This window comes from Dermochelys coriacea, chromosome 13, assembly GCF_009764565.3.
Source record: "Dermochelys coriacea isolate rDerCor1 chromosome 13, rDerCor1.pri.v4, whole genome shotgun sequence".
NCBI lineage: Eukaryota > Metazoa > Chordata > Testudines > Dermochelyidae > Dermochelys > Dermochelys coriacea.
Window position 1 is genome coordinate 38,380,320 of NC_050080.1, and position 21,962 is coordinate 38,402,281.

Sequence of the window (21,962 nt, forward strand, 5' to 3'; positions counted from 1 at the left end):
GAGAGGGGGCAGCTAAGGGGGTAGGAGGGTTACCGTGGGGCTAAGGGGGCTGTCTCGGGCATGACAGTCCCCCTGATGGCTAATTGTCCCACACACACTGAACACGCAGTGAAGCATGAAGGGAAATAGAAACCTTTATAGAAAATCAGGGGTGTACCCACCTCCGCGCAGTTGGGAGCAGACAAGAGGGAGAAAGGGAGTCCAGAGCAGCCCCTACTGTGGGTGAGTCCTCCAGGATCTCTATGGTTCAGAACAAATGGTGGGTAGGGGCAAGGACCCCAACACAAACAGCCCCCCATCAGTCCTCCAATATCTCTACTGTTAGGTGCCAACAGGGACATAAAAATTCCACAGCACCCACTCTGGCATTCAGTGCTCCAGGATCTCTATGGTTAGGAGTCAACAGGGACATAAAGCCTACAACAGCATCCCCTCTGGTATTCAGTCCTCCAGACCCTCGGGTCAGAAGCAGATGAGAGTTTAACACCCCCACACAGCACTCCTTCTGGTATTCAGTTCCCCATAGTCTCTATGGTTAGGAGCCAAGAGAGGCATAAAAACTCCACAGCACCCACTCTGGTATTCAATCTTCCACAATCTCTATGGGGAGAAGTAGATGGGGGCAGCACCCACTCTGGTATTCAATCCTCCAGGATCTCTATGGTTGGAAGGAGAGTCTCTCCTGGTGCCAGAAGCAATCCCATTGCCGCCCCCCAGCGTTCAATCCTCCAGAATCTCAGCGAACAGCTCCCTGCGTTTGGTCTCTGCCTCTTGGTGCCGGTCCCAGTCCCGCCGGCGCTTCAGGAAATGGGTCAGGGCGAAGTTCCGCACCAAATGGTGCCCAAAGGCGTCATTACGCAGATGCTGCTCCTGTTCGGCTGGGGGAACAGATGGATTGGGGTGAGAGATGGGTGGGGCACGGGCGCTTATAACAGGACAGGAAGTGATCAAGAATCCTGTATCCAGTCCAGGGATTAGGATGAACTGGCCTGAACTGGGATTCAACCGGGACACCAGGGTCGGGAGAGAAGCTAGGGTTGGAACTGGGGTGATGGGAGAAAAGGGGGCTCCTACCCAGTTCCTGAGCAATCTGTCTCTTGGCTGGCAGGGTGGCCCGGCTCCAGATGGCGTCCAGGACTCTACTCCCGTGTTTGTTGCAAGCCAGAGACACGTAGTGACCCTGAGGACGAGGGGGGAGAGTCAGATGCATAGCCCGGGTGCTGCAAGCTTCCCCACAACAGTGCCCCCAGCCCTGCACTCACCTGGAGCGCACGCAACACCTTGCGCCTGGGCTTGCAGGGCACGGAGGGGCTGGCCAGGAGGGCATCATAGACATGGCTGCCGGCAGGGCTGCAGGCCAGGGTCACCAGGTCATGGGGGGGGAGGGTAGCCAGGCTGCGCAGCACAGGGGAGGGGTCGGCGAAGTGCAGCAGGTGCTGGAGCAGCAGGGAGCCATGGAGGGAAACCGAGGCCAGGGCAGGTGGGGGATCCGGCTGAGAGAGAAGGGGGGAGGGATAAGAGGGGAGGGCATCCCTCCCAGCTCCCCCCTCCAGTCACTGCTCCAGCAGTGATCCACCCCCTCCCAGCCCCACCACCCCGTTCCCTCCTCCCCTGATAACCCAGTCCCTCCGAGAGCCAGCCCAGCCCCCCACAACTCCACCACTGCCCCCCTGCTGCTTGATCACTGCCCAGGGGAGTGACCCCTGCCCCCATCTTTCCCCATACTCACCTGCTCTTCCAGGGCGGGCTGCACCTCTTGCCCCTCCCCCAAGGCATAGTACACCTCGTAGGGCAGCAGGGAGGCAAAGAGGGGGGCGCAGGCCATCCGCCGGGTGGGGGGCTCCCAGCAGTGGAAGGCCTGTGGGCAGGAAGGGGGAACCTGAGATGAGAACCAGGCGAGGGAGGAGGGGGGCAGGAGTGGGGGGAGGGCAGACACTCACCTCCATGAGCAGCTGCAGCACCTCCTGCTGGCCGGCCCCGCATCGCCGGCAGGCTCCCAGCAGCGCCGTGGCCACGCCCGTGTGCCCCTGGGCCAGCACCTCCTCCAGCCCCGGGCCCAACTCTGCCAGCACCTTCCCTAGCTGGGCGGGAACAGAGGGGCATCAGGGGGCGTGGCCAAGCCCCACCCACTGGCTGCCCCCCCATCAGGTCCAACCTCCCTCCATACGGCCCCCCATTCACCCCCTCTACCCCTCCCTACCTGAGGGCCCCCACAGCTCCACCCCACTCCCCACCATCTGCCCCATGCCCCCTCCCTCCCAGCCCCACTGACCAGCTTGGGGGGCGCGGCCCCGATGAGGCGCTGGAGGGTGAAGTTGGCCACCCCGTGGCCCGCCAGGGCCCGCAGCTGGCCCCGGAAGTGCTGGCGGTAGAGCACCCGCAGCGCCCGCCGCGCCGACACCTCCAGCACCTTGTCCAGCACGCGGCTGCAGACCGGGTCCTTCAGGAACACCAGCAGGGGGCTGCAGGGATCGAGGGGGCGTTAGCCAATCAGACAGCCCACTGAGAACGCACCCCCAACCACCTTACAGCCAATTAGAGTACATCCATCCAATGCACAGCCAATCACCAGCCATCTGGCTCAGTGTCTGGCAAATGGGAAAGCAGCTGCTCACAGCCTCAGCCAATCATGATCCAGGCAGGCACAATTACAAATCAGAAGCAAATCACCAATCACAGCCCACTTGCCCTTCTACTGACCAAACTAAAAAAAATACACAGCCAGCTTCTAGCCATCCACAACCCACCTAAGACAGCTGCTGACCAATGAGAAAGCAGCCTCCGTGCCCCATCATGACACACCTTGTAGCCAACTTGCTGGACTCCATTCCTGACCAATCAGAAAGCACCTGACCACACCTCAGCCAATCACAACCCACCTACCCAAGTACAAAGCAGCCACCTTACCAAGCCACACGCCATTCCCCCATGGCCAATCAAAATGGGTCCAACCCACAGCCAATCGCATGTCCCCAAACCTACCATCCAGCGAATCAGGAAGTACCCACTACTCTGAGGAGGAGGGCCACCTCCACACCCAATCAGAGCCTACCCAAATAGATCCCACAGCCAATCAGACCCTCATGGCCATAGCCAATCACAAGGCTCACCTGCATCCAGCGGAGGGGTTGCGCGAGCTCAGGTAGCCAATCACAGAGCTGCACAGCTCAGCACAGGCCTCAGGCAGCTTCCTGTGCAAAACCTCCAGCGCCACCTGCAGGCAGAGGCTGGCCACTCTGTGGGTGATGAACTCTGGGGAGGGGAAAGATGGACAGGGTGAGTTGGGGGGACGCCTCCAGCAGCTGCAGCCCTGGCCTCTCCCAGTAGGGGTCGCTGTGGGGAGTGGGGCAGGAGTGCCAGCAGCTGCAGGGGTGCTCCCAATCCCGTGGGGGACGCTGGGGTCAGCTCACCTGCAAGGTTCTCCTGGAAAGCAGCAATGAACTCCTGCAGGAGGGCCAGGAACGAGTCCGGGACCTCAAACTCCGCCGGCCCCTCGCTCTCGGCTTCGGCCCGTTTCTTCCGTGGAGGAGGGGGCCCTGGAGGGGCAAGATAGGAAGAGCAGGATGAAGGGGACCATCAGGCAGCAAAGGGGACGATACTGTGAGTCGTTAACCCACAGAACTCACGACCAAAGGATATTCAGAGGGCAGAAACGATGAAAGGCCAGAGATGCGAGGGATCAGTTCTCCCATTCTTTCACACCCCCTTGTGCTGGACCCTCATACCCCTTACATCTATGTGGGGCATCCTGCCACCCCTCTTCTCAGTCTCAAACCCCCCACACACAACGGGTCCCATCTTACCTTCCCCCTCACAACCTCCCCTTCCCACCTGGACCCCACTGTCCCCCGCAGCTGTTGTACATCTCCCCACTACTGAGTCCCTTGTCCTCTGCCCCATCACAATGTGCCCCCCCACGTTTGTTCTCTCTCCCCACCCCCCCAGGTCCTTTCCCCCACAGTCCCCCACTCCATTTCCTCCAATCTCTACCTCCTCTTGAGTCTTCCCCCTGCCTCCTCATCCTCCCTGCCCAGTGCCCCCATCCTGCTGCCCAGTCCCCAGTCCCATCCCTCCCAACAGTACCCCCAGTGGTAGTGTGTGGAAATGACACCAACACTGATCAATACTCACCTGACCCCAAGAGCCCCCGGGCCGCATCAGAGCGGACACGGACCCCCCCAAGCACCTGCAGCAGGGTCCTCACCACAAAGCTGGCATGGGGGTCCCAGGCAAAGGTCCCCAGCTCCTCTCTCACAGCCCTCCCCAGCTGCAGCACCAGCTCCTCCAGCGTCCCAACATCCTCCCTTCCCAGCAGCCGGGGAGCCCGGAGCAGGGCAGCCTCCAGAATGTGGGCACCACAGGGGTGGCAGGCAGCCTGGCGCAGGGCAGGCAGCAGGGGGCACAGGAGCTGGGCCAGCTGGGTGGGCGAGGCCTCAGGCAGCAGGGCCTGGAGCAGCAGGGAGCCAGAAGGGTCCAGGGCCAGGGGCAGCGCGGAGCCCACTGCCTCCTCCAACACGTTGGTGACGAACAGATCTGGGGGGGAAGAACAGAGTGAGACGTACAGCACCATGCACCCCGCAGCGACCCCACTACCCTCCATTATCCCCCCGCCGCCGCCGCCTCCTCCAGCGCCTTGGTGACGAACAGACCTGGGGGGAGGATACAGAGAGAGACATGCAGCACCGCGGACCCCACTACCCCCTTTATCCCGCCGCCGCCGCCTCCTCCAACGCCTTGGTGACGAACAGACGGGGAGCACAGTGAGACACGTACAGCGCCGCGCACCCCGCAGCGAGGCCCCCCACTCACCCCGCTCGCTGCCCGGCCCCAGCCCGGCACGGAGGCTTTCGGCGGCCCGGCGGAAGTAGCCCGCGGCGTCGGGATCCAGGCGGGGTCGCGCCCCCAGCCCGGAGGGGTCCGACCCGGCCCGCCGCCGCTTGCGCCCATCGCCGCCGCCTCGGGGCGGGTCCGCCATAACCGAGCCCGGAGCGCACGTGGGGCCCGCTAGAGGGGCTCAGCTACGCCGGCACGCCCCGCCCCCGTCCCAGCATGCCCCGCGCCCCGCCCCACCCCGCCCCTATCCCGGCATGCCCTGCACGCTAGAGCCATGTCCTATGGCTCGGGGCAGGACCACATCTAGGCTTGTCAACCTTCTAATGACACACACCAGAACACGCTGCCCCGCCCCCTGCCCAAAGCCCCGCCCCTTCTCTGCGACCCCGCCCCCGCCCGCTCCATCGCCCTGCCTGGAGCAGGGGTGCAGGCTCTGCGGTCGGGCCGGGGATGAGGGGGTTTGGGTGCAGGAGGGGGCCCGGGGCAGGGGCTGGGGCAGGGGGTTGGGGGGGCGAGGGCTCCGGCTGGGGGTGCAGGCTCTGCGGTCGGGCCGGGATGAGGGGATTTGGGTGCAGGAGGGGGCCCGGGGCAGGGGCTGGGGCAGGGGGTTGGGCTGCGGGGGCCGAGGGCTCCGGCTGGGGGTGCAGGCTCTGCGGTCGGGTTGGGGATGAGGGGGTTGGGGTGCAGGAGGGGGCGCTGGGGTGCAGGGGCGGGTGTTGGGCGTGCAGGGTGGAGGGACTTTGGGTGCAGGAGGGAGCTATGGACTGGGGCAGGGGGTTGGGCTGCAGGAGGGGGTTCAGGTTCCAGGCAACGCTTACTGCGGCTGCCAGAAGTGGCCGCCAGGGAGGCTTCACATGCTGCCTTCGCACCCACAGGCACCACCCCCGCAGCTCCCATTGGTCACGATTCCCGGCCAATGGGAGCTGTGGAGCCAGCTCTTGGGGAGGGGACAGCATATGGAGCCTCCCTGGCCGCTGGGACCTGACAGCCGCTTCCGGGAGCTGCCTTAGCCCCAGGGCCCGCTTTGGAGCCACCTTGGTCCCTTTTCAACCAGGCGTTCCTGTCAAAAACTGGATGCCTGGCAACCCTAGCCTCATCCTGGCACAGTGCCCCCTGTGGCCAGGCCGAGAGGTGGGTCAGGGCTGGGACCCTGAGCCCCACAGACACCCACAGCCACGTCCCGTGCCCTGGGAGCACCCCAATGACTCTGGACTTTGACATCACCCAGCCCTTACTGCATTGGCTGTGCAAAGCTAATACGTCACATCTACGTATCCACCTGGGCCCAACACTGACTGTGCGTGGGGAGTCGGCATTCCCCGGGGCAGACGGGGAGGAACCCAGGTGTCCGGGTATGAGAGGATACTCAGGAATGCTGAGCTGGTGCCAACGGGACAGGCTTCCCTGCCCTGTGTGACTCACAATTCCCTTCCCAGCTGGGATGCCAACACCCACCGAAAGCAGCAATTAGGATGCGTTCGGCCTGAACACTCAGCCTGGCTCAGAGTGACAGGGCCAGGCGGGGAGGAGAACCCAGGACCCCAACCCACAGGTCCCCACTCCCCTCCCCAAGCTGGCATAGAACCGAGGAGTCCTGGCTCCCAGCCCTCTGCTCTAACCACTAGCCCCACTGCCCTCCCTGAGCTGGGAGAAAACCCACGAGTCCTGGTTCCCAGCCCCCTGCTCTAACCACTAGCCCCACTGCCCTCCCTGAGCTGGGAGAGAACCCAAGAGTCCTGGTTCCCAGCCCCCTGCTCTAACCACTAGACCCCACTCCGGTTCCAGAACTGGGGATAGACCCCAGGAGTCCTGGGCCCTGATTTCACGCACCAGCCAACTAGACCCCATGAGTTTTGAAACATTCTCCCCGCCCAACATTTACTCAAAACCTGCCCCTTTAAGAGTGAAGCAGCCCCTTTAAGAATGGGGACATTCTCTCCCGCTTGGCGGTCTGTTCTCTATGCTCTGCGCAGCGTCCTAGCTGGCTCTCCCCTCTCTGTGAGCGGTGGTTGGTATTGCCCGCAGGAGCCCTGCGCGCAGCCCACCGGACGGTTCCATCTCACGCCTGCCCCTCGCCCGCTTTGGGGGCATCTTGGTGCAGCCCGCCCGGCCCCCGTGGCCCTCCGCAGGTTGGTATCGCCGCATTGGGAGCCTGGCCAGTTTCCCTGGGAGAGACCATTCCATGTACTGGGCGGGGGGAGACCTCAGAATCCGTATCGGGGGGGAGGATGCCTCCGGGTTCAGCGCCCCTGGGGCGGGGCGAAGCGGGCGGGAGGTGGGGGGCATGCAATGGCCTGGTCCCGTGGCTACTCTGACTCAATCCCAGAATGCACCTGGGGAAATGATCTGGGGTTAGCATGAGCGGTAATGTGACCCCACTGGGCCCCCTCCCTCGGACGCCTGGGTCCTCGTGCACGCAGCCTCGGACGCCTGGGCCCCTCCTCGTGCAAGCAGCCCCAGGGCCCCTGGACGCCTGGGTCCTCCTCGTGCACGTGGCCTTGGGGGCCTAGGTTCCCTGAGTTTGGGATGGGCGCCCCGGGGCTCACTCAGTGCTGGGTTGGGGATCCCCCCTAACCCTCACCTCTCCTCTCCTTTAGATCCAGTCGGTTCAGAGTCTGGACCCTGATTTCTTGCCTTTGCCCCCCCCACAGCTGAGTCGCCATGGTGAGTGGGGTCCCGTCAGCTACCCCAGCCCCCACCCGTTGCCCCCTCAGGGGGTGATCCGAGTCCCCACTCCCCAGTTACTGCCCTGGGGTAACCGGACTTCTCCTTGTGCACAAAACCCCAGGGACGCTGCATGCCTGGGTTCCTGGCCCCGTGCCCAATAGAGGGGCAGTCCCCAGTGATCTCCCGGGGGATTACTGCTACCCCCAAGGGGTGTCCCTTGCCCCCTAGAGTTGCCCCCTGGGATCTGGTTTCCATATTCAAGGTTGTGGGTGAAATTGCGTGGCCCCAACTCCTGCCCTTGCTCAATCCCATAATGCACCTGGGTGGGGAGCATGGCATGAAGGTCTGGGGCAGCAGCCACCCCTCCCCATTTACACAGTCCCCCCCCCCCTCCCCCCAGCACGGCCGTCTGAAGGTGAAGACAACGGAGGAGCAGGCTGAGGCCAAGCGCCTGGAGCGGGAGAAGAAGCTACGTCAATACGTAGCTGCCACGACCGCCATCTTTGAGAAGGTGAGATGGGTCGGGAGCATGCCCTGCGCCCCAAAGGCTCGGCACGAATGGGGGGAGCTGGCTTCCTGCTGACCTTTCACCCTGACCCTTGCACTCATCCTTGCTTCCTGGACTGCAGCATGACCTTTGACCCTGACCATTATGATCGGTCACTACACATTGACCTTTGATCCCATGGCCTTTCCCTCACGCTGCGTGGTCAGGCTGTGCTGTAACCTTTGACCCCTTATGCTATGCCTTATTTGGATTGGTTGCACACTGATCCTTGAACCCTGGCCTTCCCCATCATGGGTGATTGGGGAGCATGCTGACCTTTGAACCTTGACCTTTTTTCCAATGGGTGGGGTGCGTGATGACCTTGACCCAGTGCCCCCTTAGCCTGGATCCCTCCTGGTCAGAGTGAACTTTGACCTGACATCTTCCTCTCCGGTTTGTGGGGTGTCCTCTGACCTTTGACCTTGGCTCATTGATGATGTAGTCACCCCCAAATTCTTCCCTTAGAGGCATGAATAGTTAAGGTGCATGACAACCTTTGACCTCTGTTGGAAATGGTTGGATGAATGTAAAAAAGAAAAGGAAGACTTGTGGCACCTTAGAGACTAACAAATTTATTTGAGCATAAGCTTGATGAGCGTGTGACTCTTGGCCCCTGACTGTTCCCCTCTGGGCCAGAAGCAGTTGTGTGCTTGGTGGCCTTTGACCTGTCTAGGATGACCTTTGACCCTGGTGTACTCCAACTGGGTGACTGGAGATAGCTGAGGTTGAAGAATTGGGTCAATATTGACCCTTGACCTTCTTCTGGCTCATGAGTGGTCATGACGTTATGCCCTTTGCTCCTGGCCTTTGACCCTTGATCAGAGGCAGATGTGCTCAGGTGACCCTTGACCCCTGCCTGTTGGTCAATTGTTGGCATGGGCGGTAGACTAGTTGCCCTTTGACCTCTGAGTTCAGCACCTCTGACATTTCCCCCCACTGCGGGAGAGACATTGATGTGAATGGTGACCCCGACCTCTTGATCCTTTGCTGGGTGAGATAGGTTGGCTCCAGACAAGGACGTGGCATGACCTTTGACCCCTTTACCTTTCCTCTCCCCAGAGGAAGATGGGGCAGCTGGACAAAGAGGCGCTGGAGCTGACCAATCAGATCTTGGGGGTCAACCCCGACTTTGCCACCCTCTGGAACTTCCGCCGGGAGATCATCCTCCGCCTGGAGGGGGAGGGGTGAGGGGCGAGGATGGGAGGTGGAGGAGGGTCTGGAGGGGGTCTAGGGGGAGGGGGCCAGAGGGGCAGGGAAGGAAGGTATGAAGGGGGAGGGAATGGGGGAGCTGGGGAAGGGGGTATAGAGGATATGGGGTAGAGGGGGGCTTGGAGGCCGGGGGAAGGTGAGGGGGAGAAGGGGTAGTTGGGGGGGGTTGCAAGGAACCTGGAAGAGGGGGAGTCTCGGGGTCCATATGGGAGTGAGCGTGGTTTGGAGGGTCCCTGGCTCTGACTCTCCCCCCCCCCCCATGGCAGGTCCCCGGGGGAGTCGGGTTGGGGGGGATCCTTGACTCAGACCCCCCTGTGGCAGGTCCCCGGAGGAGATGCAGTCACTATGCCGCAGGGAGCTCTCGTTCCTGGAGACCTGCCTGCGGGTGAATCCCAAGTCATACGGGACGTGGCACCACCGCTGCTGGGTGATGGGGCACGTCCCCCACCCCGACTGGGCCCGCGAGCTGGAGCTGTGCGCCAAGTTCCTGGAGAGTGACGAGCGCAACTGTGAGCTGGACCCCTGACCCCAGATCCCCACCAAATCCCTTCACCCCTGATCCACCCCAAAAAACCCTACCTTTGACCTGGATCCTCCTGACGTCTATCCCCAGATCCACCCCGGGTCCGCCCCCGAACCTCTGACCCCGGGTCCGCCCCCGAACCTCTGACCCCGGGTCCGCCCCTGAACCTCTGACCATAGATCAACCCTCAAACCCCAACCTCTGCCCCCAGATCTCCCTGAAACTCCCAGACCTCTGACCCCAGATCCTGCCCAAATCCCTCGACCTTTGACCCCAAATCCACCTTGAGCCCCAACCACTGACCCCGATCCATCCTGAGCCTCTTACCCCAGGTCCACCTCTGACCCTGGATCCATTCCCCGGACCCTGCTGCCCTCACCACAGATCCACTTCTGATCTCTGACCCCAGACCCACCCTGCTGCCCTGACCCCGGATCAACCCCAAACCCCGTTGCCCTCACCCCAGATCCACTCCGGCCTTTGACCCCAGATCCACCCCCTGAAAACCCCCCGACCTCTGACCCCGGTTCCACCCCTGAACCCTACCGCCCTGGCCTCTGACTCCTGATCCACCCCCGAACCCCGCTGCTCTGACCTCTGACACCAGATCCACCTCTGAACCTCACCTGACCTCTGACCCCAGATCCACCCACATATCCTCCACCCCAGATCTCCCCCTGACTTCTGACCCCAGATCAATCCCCAAACGTGTTGCCTTTACCTCTAATCCTGGATCCACCCCTGAACCCCCAGAATCCCACTGCCCCAACCTCTGAACTCTAGCCCCACCTGTGACCCCCAAGCCCTGATCCCTGGCATCCCCCCAGCACACACCCCAGGTGCTGGATGGTGCGAGGCATGGGCATGCGGCATCTCACGCCCCGCTCTCTGGTGTCCCCACAGTTCACTGCTGGGATTACCGGCGCTTCGTGGTGCAGCACGCCAGGTGCCGGCCACGGACGAGCTGCACTTCACCGACCACCTCATCACCCGCAACTTCTCCAACTACTCGTCCTGGCACTACCGCAGCCGCCTACTGCCCCAGCTGCACCCTGACCCCCGGCAGCCGGGCCGCCCCACCGAGGCCGTGCTGCTCAAAGGTCAGGGCGCCAGGCGGGGGCTGGGAGCTAGGGACTCCTGGGTCCTCTGCCAAGTTGGGGTGGAGGCTGGGAGGCAGGACTCCAGGGTTCTCTTTCTGGCTCTGGGAGGGAAGTGGGGGCTAGTGGGTACGAGTGCGGGGCAGGCTGGGAGCCAGGACTCCTGGGTTCCTTGCCAGCCAGTGGCCCAGCCCAGGGTGGACTCATTTATGGCAAAGCCCTCACCTGCTCAGAGAGATCACTGAGCCCTGCCCTGGAACTTGGCGGAGATGCCGTTCTGGAAGCTTTACCCAGTTGGACATCACTGACAGGTTCCGCATGCCAGAGGAGACACCAGCCCACCTGGTTCCCTGCTGCCCTTGGCACTACTTCCCCCAGCCAAGCGCTGCCAGCCTGAGAGACACGGGACGGCAACTTGGGTACCTGCCCTATGGCAACTGTTGCCTCAGACTGCTCATGGGGAGGGCCGCACCTCTATGGGGGACAGGCCCCATGTCCCATTCTGTGCCCCCCTGAGCCAGCCTGTCCCTGCCCTGGGCCCAGACCGGAGCCGGTGCCTCCCAGAGGAGACAAGGCCCCACGCCCCATCCTCCACCTTTCTTCTCTTGCCCTGCCAGAGCTGGAGCTGGTGCAAATGCTTTCTTCACCGCCCCAATGACCAGAGCGCCTGGTTCTACCATCGCTGGCTGCTGGCAGAGGTAGGCGCCTCCTTGCTGGCCAGAACGGGTACTGGAGGGGACAGGGATGCATCCCATAATACCCGGGCGCTCTTTGGTGAGCCGAGGATTGAGTGATGCTGCCGGAGTACTTGAGAGATCCCATCTGGAGTATCATCCGGGCTACCTGGCTGTGGAGACCAACTCTGGACTATACTCCATTGGTACCCAAGTACTGTGAGCAACAATAGCAGTCTGGGGTATTGCTCAGTGGTACCTCACACTGTGGGCACAGCCTGCAACTACGCACCAGTGGCACCCAATTACTGCATGCTGGAGGATAACGCCCCCTGGAGCCTGAGTATTCTTTTGTGCTATGGCTCTCCCTGCAGTATGATTGCATGATGCCTGAGTACTGCATGGGGCAAGGAAGCCATATCCCTTAGGGTATGGGCCAGCAATACACAACTACTGTTTAGCGAGAAGAGAGTATTGTCTGATGATAGGAGATCCGCTAGGCTGTACTCTGGATGAAACCTGAGTATACTATGCTGTGGTATACATCTCCTATTGTTACCCAGGTACTGGGTGCATTGGGGCAATACCACCCGGGGGTGTAGTACAGCAGTACTCAAGTAGTTTGTAATACTAAATTTCTCACTGGATTACAATCGGCTAATACCCGAGTATTGTATGAGGTAAGGCAATATCCTTGTGAAGGGTAGACCACTGATACCCAAGTACTGCTTAATGAGGGAGAATTGTCCCATGGTGCCTTAGTATTTGGGAGACTCCTCCCTGGCATATTGTCTAGTGATATCCAGGTACAGGAACTCCTCCCTTAACGTCGTCCCGGTTAACGATGTTTCGTTGTTATGTTGCTGATCAATTAGGGAAAGGCTCGTTTAAAGTTGCACAATGCTCCTGTATAACCTTCTTTGGCAGCCACCTGCATTGTCCACTGCTTGCAGGGAGAGCAGCCGGTGGAGCTGGGGGGCGGCTCGGAGCCAGGGTGGGCCAGCAGCCCCCCCATCAGCTCCCCTAAGTTCCCTGGGCCGCAGCCACCCAGCAGGCTACCAATTTCTGGCAGTTCAGGTGTCCCTCCCCCCACTGCCCTGAGCTGCTCCTGCCCTCTGCCTTGGAGCTGCTCCCTGGAGCCTCCTGCTTGCTGTGCAGGGGCGGGGGGGGGGCTAATATCAGGTGGCATAAATGTTAAAGGGAAGGGTAACAACCTCCTGTATACAGTGCTATAAAATCCCTCTTGGCCAGAGGCACAATATCGTTTTACCTGTAAAGAATTAAGAAGTTCAGCTAACCTGGCTGGCACCTGACCCAAAGGACCAATAAGGGGGCAAGATACTTTCAAATCTGGGGAGAGGAGGGGAAGGCTTTTGTCTGTCTGTTCTGTGTGCTTGCCGGAGAGAGATCAAGAAAGCAAGCAATCCAACTCCATTAGAATTAGTAAGTACTAGCAAGGAAATGCGTTAGTTTACTTTTGTTTTGGCTTGTGATTTTCTCTGTGCTGAGAGCAAGGTGTATTCCTAGTTTTCTTTTTGTAACTTTAAAGTTTTTGCCCAAAGGGAAATCCTCTGTGTTTTAAATCTGATTACCCTGTGAGATTAGCTTCCCTTCTAATTTTACAGAGGTTCTGCTTTTACATTTTTTCTTTCTAATAAAGTTCTGTTTCTTTTAGGAGCCTAACTGATTTCTCTATTGTCCTAAGACCCAGGGGTTTGGGTCTGTGGTCACTTTGTAACCAATTGGTTAGGATATTATTCTCAAGCCTCCCCAGAAAAGGGGGTGTAAGGGCTGTGGGGGATATTTTAGGGGAATAGGAACTCCAAGTGGTCCTTTCCCTGATTCTTTGTTAAATCACTTGATGGTGGTAGCGTACCCTCCAAGAGCAAAGAGTTTGTGCCTTGGGGAAGTTTTACCCTAAGCTGGTAAAAATAAGCTTAGGGGGTCTTTCATGTGGGTCCCCACATCTGTACCCTAGAGTTCAGAGTCGGGAGGGAACCCTGACATTGTCCCACTCCCCCCTGCTCCTGTATCCCATCTCCACAGAGCAGGGGGGTGGGGACGCGACAGGGCTCAGGACAGAGGGAGCTTGCTGGCTGCAATTGCTGTCTGAACTTGCTGATCTACTTAAAAAGGCAATGTACTTAGAGTGAGGCCAGTGTACTTAAAGGGGCAATGCACATCTCTCTCTCACACACACATACAGAGTGTGTGTCTCTCTGTCTCTCTCCACCATGCTGTCTCCCCTCCCTCCATTCGTGCTGCTTTATAGAGTGTGAGGCTACCTTAACAGCGTGTTAACCCTTGACGGCTCAGCCGAGTGCTAGTTCATCATTTAGCAGCAAGGCATCCCCTGGGAAATATCCCACCCTTTTCCACCCTCTGACTTCACCACCTCAACCAAGCTTCACAGTCATCATTGCTGTGGACGGTATTCAATTGTTTGATTAAAACTTATATTTGGTGTATGTCTTTTGTTTGCGAAAAAAATGTCCGTGGAACCTAAGCCCCCCTATTTACATTAATCCTTATGGGAAAATTGGATTCGCTTAACATCGTTTCGCTTAAAGTCACATTTTTCAGGAACATAACTACAGCATTAAGCGAGGAGTTACTGTATAGTAGAAGGTTACTACATAGTCTAGGGCTGGTATACTGCATTGATACCACAGTACTTCGTGCAGAACAGTAGTACAGGCCTAGGGGAGAATGCAGCTATTACACAAGTATTGTATGAAATCTGCTACGTCCCCAGAGTTCAATGAGATACCTGAGTACTATGTAGTATTGTCCAAGAGCGTAGGTGAGTGTTCGCTGTGATGTATTTGAATACTGATTGGTACAGCAGGGCTGCTTCCTCAAAACGCCCCTTGATGTTATCTGAGTACTGTGTGGTACTGGTTTTACTCAAGTGCTGAGTAATATTGCTCCAGAGTTTCCTCTAGTGGTACTCGAGTACTGCTTGATCCATGGAAATGTTTCCTGATGGTACCCGAGTACTGTTTAGTACTGGCGAGCAACGTCATTGCAGGGTGTTGTCCGTTTGACCCAAGTGCTGTGTGATGCATGCAGATTCCTTCCCCAAAGTATACCATGATGGTACCCGAGTAACCCGATAGCACTGGTAAGGTTGTAACCCTGAGTTACTCCAGAGCATTGAGCAATGATACTGGAGTATTATATGAGTCTTTGAGATCTCCCCGAGCATACCCTAACAGTGCTCCACTGCCCGGATAGCATGTACGATACTCAAGTTCTCAGTAACGTTACTGCAGAGAATTGGCCAATGGCACTAGACCCGTATGCTGTCTCCCCCAGATGGCACCCAAGTGCTGCTGCTACTCAAGCACTGAGTAACGTTACTTCAGGACATGATCCAGTGATGCATGGGGATCCCCCCCACTCAAGCATACCCTGAAGGTACCCAAGTACCACACCGCACTGAGTAACGTTACTCCAGGACTTGGTCCCATAACCCTGACCCCCCTTCTCTCCCTGCAGCTGAGCCGGAGCCGACTATCCTGTGTGTTTACGTGAGCCGAGAGGACTCCTCGCTGGCGGTGGCTTTCTCCCAGCCCGTGGTGGTGAGTACCCGCGAGCTGGGGCGGAGGGAGGCAGTGCTAATCCGAGGCTCACAAGCTTCTCCTCCGGCAGGTGACGCCAGGATCCTGCGACCTGCTGCTCTTCGCAGACGAGGCCCCCCTGGCAGTGAATTGGTGCACACCCAACAGGAGAAACCGCCCCGGCCTCATGTGGGTATCCTCCCAGATGCCTGGGTTCTCGTCCCACTCAAGGAGAGGAGTGGAGTCAAGTGGGTTAGAGCCGGGGGAGGAGGGGCTGGGAGTCGGGACTCCTGAGTTCTCCGGGAAGTGGGGTCTAGTGGGTTAGAGCAAGAGGATGGTGGCTGGGAGCCTGGGCTCTCTGGATGGAGAGTGGGGTCTAGTGGGTTAGAGCAGTGGGGCTGGGAGCCAGGACTCCTGGGTTCTCTGGGAGGGGAGTGAGGTCTAAGGGATGTGGCGGGGGAGCCAGGACTACTGAGTTCTCTGGCAGGGGAGGGAGGCTAGAACCTTTTTCCTTGACCCCCCCACCCCACCCAGCTGTGCGACCTGCCAGCCTCGGCCCTCAACGAGCACTGGCCCCAGCACACCTTCCGGGTGCAGTGGGCGGGCAGGGAGTCCCAGAAGGAGTGTGTCCTCTTCAAAGGTAACCATACACCCCCCCAACAGCCCCCCCCCGAAAATCCTCCCCCCAGCTCCCTGACTCTCTGCCTCTGCCCCCAAGGCCGCAGCGACGGCTGGTGCCGGGACTCAGTCACCGAGGAGCAGGTGTTCAGGTAGGGGACCCCTCCCCACACCCTGGGTCATCTGCCTCTGAGAGGGCCTGTCCCCTGGAGAGAAGTCCCGCCCACTCCCCCAGAAGCTCCTCCCCTCACAGAGTAGCCCCTTTCCCTAGTGTGCATGTTCTAGACAAGCCCTCCCCACTCAGAAGGGCCCCACCCCAGGCTATCTAAGTAGCCCTGCCCCTGATATGTTCCCTACAGAGCAGCTCTGTCCCTTTCCATTCAAGACTAGCACCGCCCCTCAGCTAAACCACACCTCCTGATTGTGTAGGTGGATAGGCTCCTCCCCCGGGGGGTTGCCTCGCCCCCTTAAGTGCCTGTTTCACAGTAGCCCCCATCCATTGACTATCTTGAATAAAACATCCCCCCCAGGTGTGTAGTAAGAGCTAGCTCCGCCTCCCCCATTTGAGTGCAGAGCAGGCCCCCCCCCAGATTGGCCCTGCCCCCACCCATCTCAGGTGCTGGCCAGCCCCCTAACCTCCCCCCCACTCCCCCAGGTGCGAGCTCTCTGTGGAGAAGTCGACCGTGCTGCAGTCGGAACTGGAGTCCTGTAAGGAGCTGCAGGCCCTGGAGCCGGAGAACAAGTGTAGGTACCTCCCGGACGCCTGGGTTCTCTCCTGGCTCTGGGAGGGGAGCAGGATCTGGTGGTTAGTGTGGGGGAGGGTTGGATGCCAGGACTCCTGGGTTCTCTCGGTCTCCACAGGGTGTCTCCTCACCATCATCCTCCTCATGCGGGCCCTGGACCCCTTGGTGTACGAACGCGAGACCCTCAGCTACTTCGACACCCTGAAGGTAAGGGGCAGGGAGAGGGGAAGGGGGATTCTTGGGGGGAGGGGGCTCAGAGCTGCTCTTCCCAGCCCCCTCCACCCCGTCTCTCTGCCCCCACCCCCAGGCCGCCGACCCCATGCGCTCGGCCTATCTGGACGACCTGCGCAGCAGATTCCTCGTGGAGAACAGCATCCTGCGGATGGAGTACGCTGAGGCCAGGGTGGTGGACCTGTCCGGCCGGGTACGGGCCGGGGCAGGGCCAGGAGAACAAAGCATGGGGTCAAGAGAGGACTAGTGGGCGGAGCTGAGAATAGGGAGAGGCAGGGGGTGGAGCTAGAGGATTGACGGAGGGTAAGCACTAATGGGTGAGGCCAAGTGAGAAGGAGAACCTAGATACTTCAGAAATGCATAGGGGAAACTGAGGCACCCATACAATATTCAGAGAAAACATTAAGAACATTCCCACTTTGTCACACTGCAGGAGGGGCAGCTCAGTGCAGCGAGGGACGAAGAGAATAGGCTAGAACCAGGGAGAAGATAGGGACCCACCCTATGTGGGCAGGAGTGGGGAGAAGTGGGCAGGACTAGAGGGAGCAGGGGGCGTGGCTAATACAGGAGGTGGAGCTAGGGGAGGAGTCAGAGCAGGGGTGGAGCTACGAGAAGAGGGTGGGGCGAGAAATGCAGGGAGTGGAGCCAGGAGGGTGAATGTGCAGGAGGGGGCAGCTGGGGTGGAACTGAGGAAAAGTGGGTGGAGCCAGATGAGGTGGAGGAATAGAGGGCGGGGCCAAGTAGGTGGGTGGGGCTGAGGAGCAGAGACCCCCTCCCTCCAGCTCTCTCTGCCCCCCAGGGTCTGACCGTCCTCTGCCACCTGGAGCAGCTGGTGCTCATCACCCACCTGAACCTGGCGGGGAACCGGCTGCGCCACCTCCCTCCCACCCTGGCCATGCTGCGCTGCCTCGAGGTGAGAGATCCTGGAGCGGACAGGGACCCAGGCGTCCGGGCGCCCAACCCCCCTCCCCTGGTCTAACCACTAGCCCCACCCCTGGAACCATGAGGGCCCCAGCTCCCCTACCCTGTCTCACTTCTAGCCCCCCACCCATGGCGCAGGAGCAGGTGGAGGGACCCAGGCGTCCGGGCCAGGGGCGGCCCGTGTCACGACTCTCTCTGTCCCCAGGTGCTGGAGCTGGAGGGGAACCAGATCGAGACCCTGGAGGGGCTGCCCCCCCTCCCCCGCCTGGAGGAGCTCTCGGCCTGCAGCAACCGTATCCTCCAGCCGCCCGCCAGGGGCAGGGAGCCCCCATGGGCAGCGGGGCGGGGCGGGGGCGGGGCAGAGGAGGGCTGGGGTGGGGGAGGGACCGGGGGTTGGGCCCCTCCAGCCATGGCACCCTCCTTGACTCGGCTGTTCCTCCCCCAAGACATCCAGCGACCTTCTGACCTCCGACCTTTGGCCTCCTTCCCCAGGCTCCGCCTCCTCGCCCTACAGGGGAACCCCCTGGGCGGCCTCCCCAACGCCCAATCCCAGCTGGCTGCACTGCTGCCCCGGGTGGAGATCACCCTCGCCTGATTGGCTGGCAGGACTGGCCCCGCCCCCCCGCCCGGCCCAGCCCCGCCCACCCACCAGTTATTTATTGGACCTGGGAAATAAACGGTTAAAAACGCCCTGGTGTGAATTGAGTTATTGGGCGCCCCTCCCCCCCCACCGGTGCCCCTCACTCCCGACCCACAGCCCCTCCTGACTTCCCCGTCCTGCCGGTGCCCTACACTCCCAAACCGCAGCCCCCAGCCCAGCCAGCCCCCCCAGCCCAGCCCTGCCCCCACCCGCCCAACTGGTGCCCCTCACTCCCGACCCACAGCCCAGCCCGGCACTGCCCCCTGAGCTCTGCCGGTGCCCTTCACTCCTGACTCGCAGCCCCCCCAGCCCAGCCTCTGGTGCCCCCTTACTTCTGACCCACAGCCCCCCCAGCCCTGGCCAGCCCGGCCCCCCCCACGCAGCCGGTGCCCCTCACTCCCGACCTGCAGCCCCCCCCACCCAGCCCAGCCTCTGCCCCTCACTCTCAACCTGCAGCCCCCCAGCCCTGCAGGTGCCCCTCACTCCCGACCCGCAGCCCCCCATGCTCAGCCCTGGGCTCCCCCTTCCCCACCCTGCCTGTACCTCCACTCCTGACCTGCAGCTCCCCAACCCAGTCCTGCCCCCCTCCGCCCTGCCAGTGCCCCTCACTGTCGACCCGCAGCCCCCCCATGTCCAACCTTGCCCCCTCCACCCTGCAAGTACCCCTCACTCCCGACCCGCAGCTCCCCCCCGCCCTGCCCAGCCCTGCGCAGCCGGTACCCCTCTCTCCTGACCTGCAGCCCCCCATGCTCAGCCCCGGGCTCCCCCTCCCCCACCCTGCCTGTGTCCCCACTCCTGACCCGCAGCCCCCCAACCGAGTCCTGCCCCCCTGCCCTGCCAGTGCCCCTCACTGTCGACTCGCAGCCCCCCATGTCCAACCTCGCCCCCTCCACCTGCCGGTGCCCCTCACTTCCGGCCCGCTCCCTGGGCAGAAGGAATTTGCTCTGACGTCCCCCCTGGGGTGGGGCCCTGGCTGTTGCACCAAATTCCTCGCACTCGAAGCTCTGTTGGGCTGTTGCATCCCAGCGGAAGCCGTGACAGCCGCCGCTCGCCCGCGGTTGCCTTGTGGTCTTTGTGGGAACGGTGACACCCCGATGTGCAAGTGGAGCCACTGCAGGCATTACCACATCCCGGGTGTTTCCTGACCCATCAGGCCTTGAGTGATATGGGGCAACACCCGGCCGGCCCCTCCACTCCCCAGCCCCACGGTGCCACGAACCCTGGGATGGGAGCCAGGTTCAAGGGGGAGACACTTCAGAGCCTCCTCCCAAATTCCTGACGGGGCGGAGGGGGCGCCCAGGGCTGGGCTGGCAGGGGCTGTGGGTGGGGAGCGAGGGGCACGGGCAGGGCTGGGCTAGCAGGGGCTGCAGGTTGGGAGTGAGGGGTGCCGGTCGAGCTGGCGGAGGAGGCCCCGTGTCCCATTTTCAGCCCCCCTGAGCCAGCCAGGCCCCCACCGTGGGGCTGGCTCTGAGCCCTCGCCGCAGGGGGAGAATCCCTGGGCTCTGTGGGGCAGGTTGGGCTGGTTTTGTCTGTTCCAGCGTTGGCCCAACTGCACCAGGGAGGGGGGCATTTGGAGCCCTAATGCGCATCTCTGGGACTTGTGGGAAGAGGGGCAGGCTGGGGGGTTCTGGGTGGGGGAGATGCCCCAAGCCCCTCGCCCCCCACTGAGCCAACACCCGCCCTCCAGCCTCACTCTCTTCCCAGGGCCTGTCCCGATGCAGCCCCGTCAGCTCCTGGGGTTAGCACGTCCCGGATGCCTGGGTTCTGTCCCTGCTCTGGGAGGGGAGGGAGGTCCAGTGGTGAGAGCAGGGAGCCTGGCAGGCTGGACTCCTGGGTTCTCTCACAGCTCTCTTGGCAATGTGGGGAATGGTTGCTGGGGGCCATTCACCGGCTCGGCAGCTTCGGGGAGCAGGAGACGCTGCCTCGCCCTCAGGGAGCTGCTTACAGCAGGGAAGCCAAGGGCGTCAAGGTCCCCCCAGCCACCAGGGGACTGGGGGACTCCCCACAGCACATCCCCTGTGGAGTGGAGTGGGGTGGATGCATGGGGGAGGGGCGAATGGAGCTAGATTAGCTGGTGTCCAGCGGAGAGAGAGACTGGGGGGCGTGTACGGGGACAGAGGTAGGTGATAGACGGGGAGGTGGGGCTGCGGAGGGGGTGTCTGTGGGAGGGGTGCAGGGATTGATGGGGATGTGGGGTATGTAGGGGGTGGGGATGAACCGGGGGTGTGGGGTGGGGATGACCCAGGGGTGCAGGGTGGGGAGGGTGTCTTGGGGCAGGGTGCGGGGATTGATGGGGTGTGGGTATGTAGGGGGTGGGGATGAACCGGGGTGCAGGGTGGGGAGGGGTGTCTCGGGGCAGGGATGAATGGGGGTGGGGTATGTAGGGGTGGGGATGAACCGGGGGTGCAGGGTGGGGAGGGGGGTGTCTCGGGGTGCAGCATGGGGAGAGGGTGTCTTGGGGGAGGGGAGTGGACAGGGCATCTGTGGGGATGGAGACACAAGGGTGGGGGTGTCCCCGGGCCCCGCTAGAGGAAGCGCCTGGGGGCAGCTGAGATCACCCGGCTCCTCCCGCCCCTTCCCGGGTGACTCGCGGGTCGCTAGGTGGGGACCCTCCCTGACCCCCCGCCCCCCTGGGGCCCCGCCCCCGGCCCCGCCCCCTCCCCGGGCTCCTAGCTCCGGAGTGCGCAGCGCCTGGCCCCAGAACTCAGCGAGGGAGCGAGCGCCCGGCCAGTGAGTGCGGGCTCCGGGGCTGGGAGTTTGGGGGGCTGGGGGAGAGGTGCTGGGAGTTTGGGGGGCTGGGATATTCGGGGGGCTGGGGAAGAGGTACTGGGAGTTTGGGGGCCTGGGGAAGAGGTGCTGGGATATTCGGGGGGCTGGGGGAAGAGGGGCTGGGAGTTTGGGGGGCTGGGGGAAGAGGTGCTGGGATTTTGGGGGCCTGGGGTGTTTGGGGACTGGGGAAGGAATGGGGTGGAATTTGGGAGTTGGGATGCTTGGGGAGCTGGGCGTTTTGGGGAGATGGGGTTGTGGGGTGCTTAGCCTGGGGGTGAGTTGGGCCCTGGCAGACTCTCCCGGGTCCTCAGTCACTGAAGGGAGGGGAGGGGTGTGCAGTGCCTTAGATGGAATTCGAGTAGGGGGGTGGCTGGGTGTCAGGACTCCTGGGTTCTATCTCCAGCTCTGGGAGGGGAGGGGGACTAGTGGCTAGATGGGGGGGCAGGACTCCTGGGTTCTGTCCCCGGGTCGGAGAGGGGAGGGGGACTAGTGGTTAGAGCACAGTGTGGGGGGCAGGACTCCTGGGTTCCAGCGGCGCCATCGAATTCCTCAAACCCCCATTAAATTTCCACTCCGTGAGCAGGTGGGACTGGAGCCCCCCACCATGAAATCACTGGGGCCTGCTCCCATTGGGCGCGTTGGGGTTCCTGGGGCAGAGGGTAACCCCTTCCGACCCCTCTGCCCCAACCCTGCCCTGCGCTCCCATTGGCTTCCCTGGGCCCTGGCCACGCCCCCACATCACAGCCCCCCCAGTGCCCGACCCGGGTACTGCAGCCTGGCTGCCTCTGGGCTCTCCTCGCACCCAGCGCCACTGCCATGCCTGCCCCCCGGCTGCTGGGGGACCCCCCGAACCCTCCCAGGGCCACCACAACATCACCTCCCCGGCTGTCTGTCCGTCCCCATACACGTCACTCCGTCCATCCATCC

At 61.6% G+C, this 21,962-nt stretch overlaps 2 protein-coding genes across 3 annotated transcripts; one reads left to right on the forward strand and one right to left on the reverse strand.

Annotated features, from left to right (window-relative positions):
• Positions 1–119: 119 nt before the first annotated feature.
• Positions 120–6,327, reverse strand: NOP9 (NOP9 nucleolar protein). Of its 2 annotated transcripts, none has more exons than XM_043495954.1 (10): positions 6,113–6,327; positions 4,132–4,533; positions 3,411–3,536; positions 3,111–3,252; positions 2,273–2,462; positions 1,941–2,081; positions 1,730–1,858; positions 1,263–1,493; positions 1,075–1,180; positions 120–878 (listed from the first exon to the last, which is right to left on the reverse strand). In XM_043495954.1, the coding sequence occupies exons 1-10, from the start codon at positions 6,147–6,149 to the stop codon at positions 721–723; spliced, it is 1,662 nt and encodes a 553-aa protein (XP_043351889.1). In that variant the 5' UTR covers positions 6,150–6,327; the 3' UTR covers positions 120–720. The 2 variants fall into 2 exon arrangements, with proteins under 2 accessions (XP_043351889.1, XP_038225647.1); XM_038369719.2 differs by lacking the exon at positions 6,113–6,327 and adding an exon at positions 4,810–5,047.
• A 334-nt stretch (positions 6,328–6,661) lies between these two features.
• On the forward strand, positions 6,662–18,316 carry RABGGTA (Rab geranylgeranyltransferase subunit alpha). Its single transcript, XM_038370391.2, is given in 19 exon segments — positions 6,662–6,962; positions 7,431–7,497; positions 7,901–8,011; positions 9,107–9,231; positions 9,578–9,765; positions 10,683–10,718; positions 10,721–10,879; positions 11,494–11,509; positions 11,511–11,574; positions 15,057–15,134; positions 15,205–15,306; positions 15,648–15,753; positions 15,832–15,883; positions 16,387–16,475; positions 16,593–16,681; positions 16,782–16,898; positions 17,505–17,618; positions 17,832–17,919; positions 18,073–18,316. Coding segments are annotated over 18 exon segments (1,686 nt in total). The 5' UTR covers positions 6,662–6,962; positions 7,431–7,494; the 3' UTR covers positions 18,222–18,316.
• The last annotated feature ends 3,646 nt before the right edge of the window (positions 18,317–21,962 follow it).

Excerpts from the sequence above, each read along its gene's own strand:
- NOP9 (XM_038369719.2), bottom strand. The coding sequence starts at position 4,975 with ATGGCGGACCCGCCCCGAGGCGGCGGCGATGGGCGCAAGCGGCGGCGG. Across the intron at positions 3,537-4,131 it reads CCGGGGGCTCTTGGGGTCAG|GGCCCCCTCCTCCACGGAAG; the intron begins GTGAGTATTGAT and ends TTGCCCCTCCAG. Across the intron at positions 1,859-1,940 it reads TGCTGCAGCTGCTCATGGAG|GCCTTCCACTGCTGGGAGCC; the intron begins GTGAGTGTCTGC and ends TCCTGCCCACAG.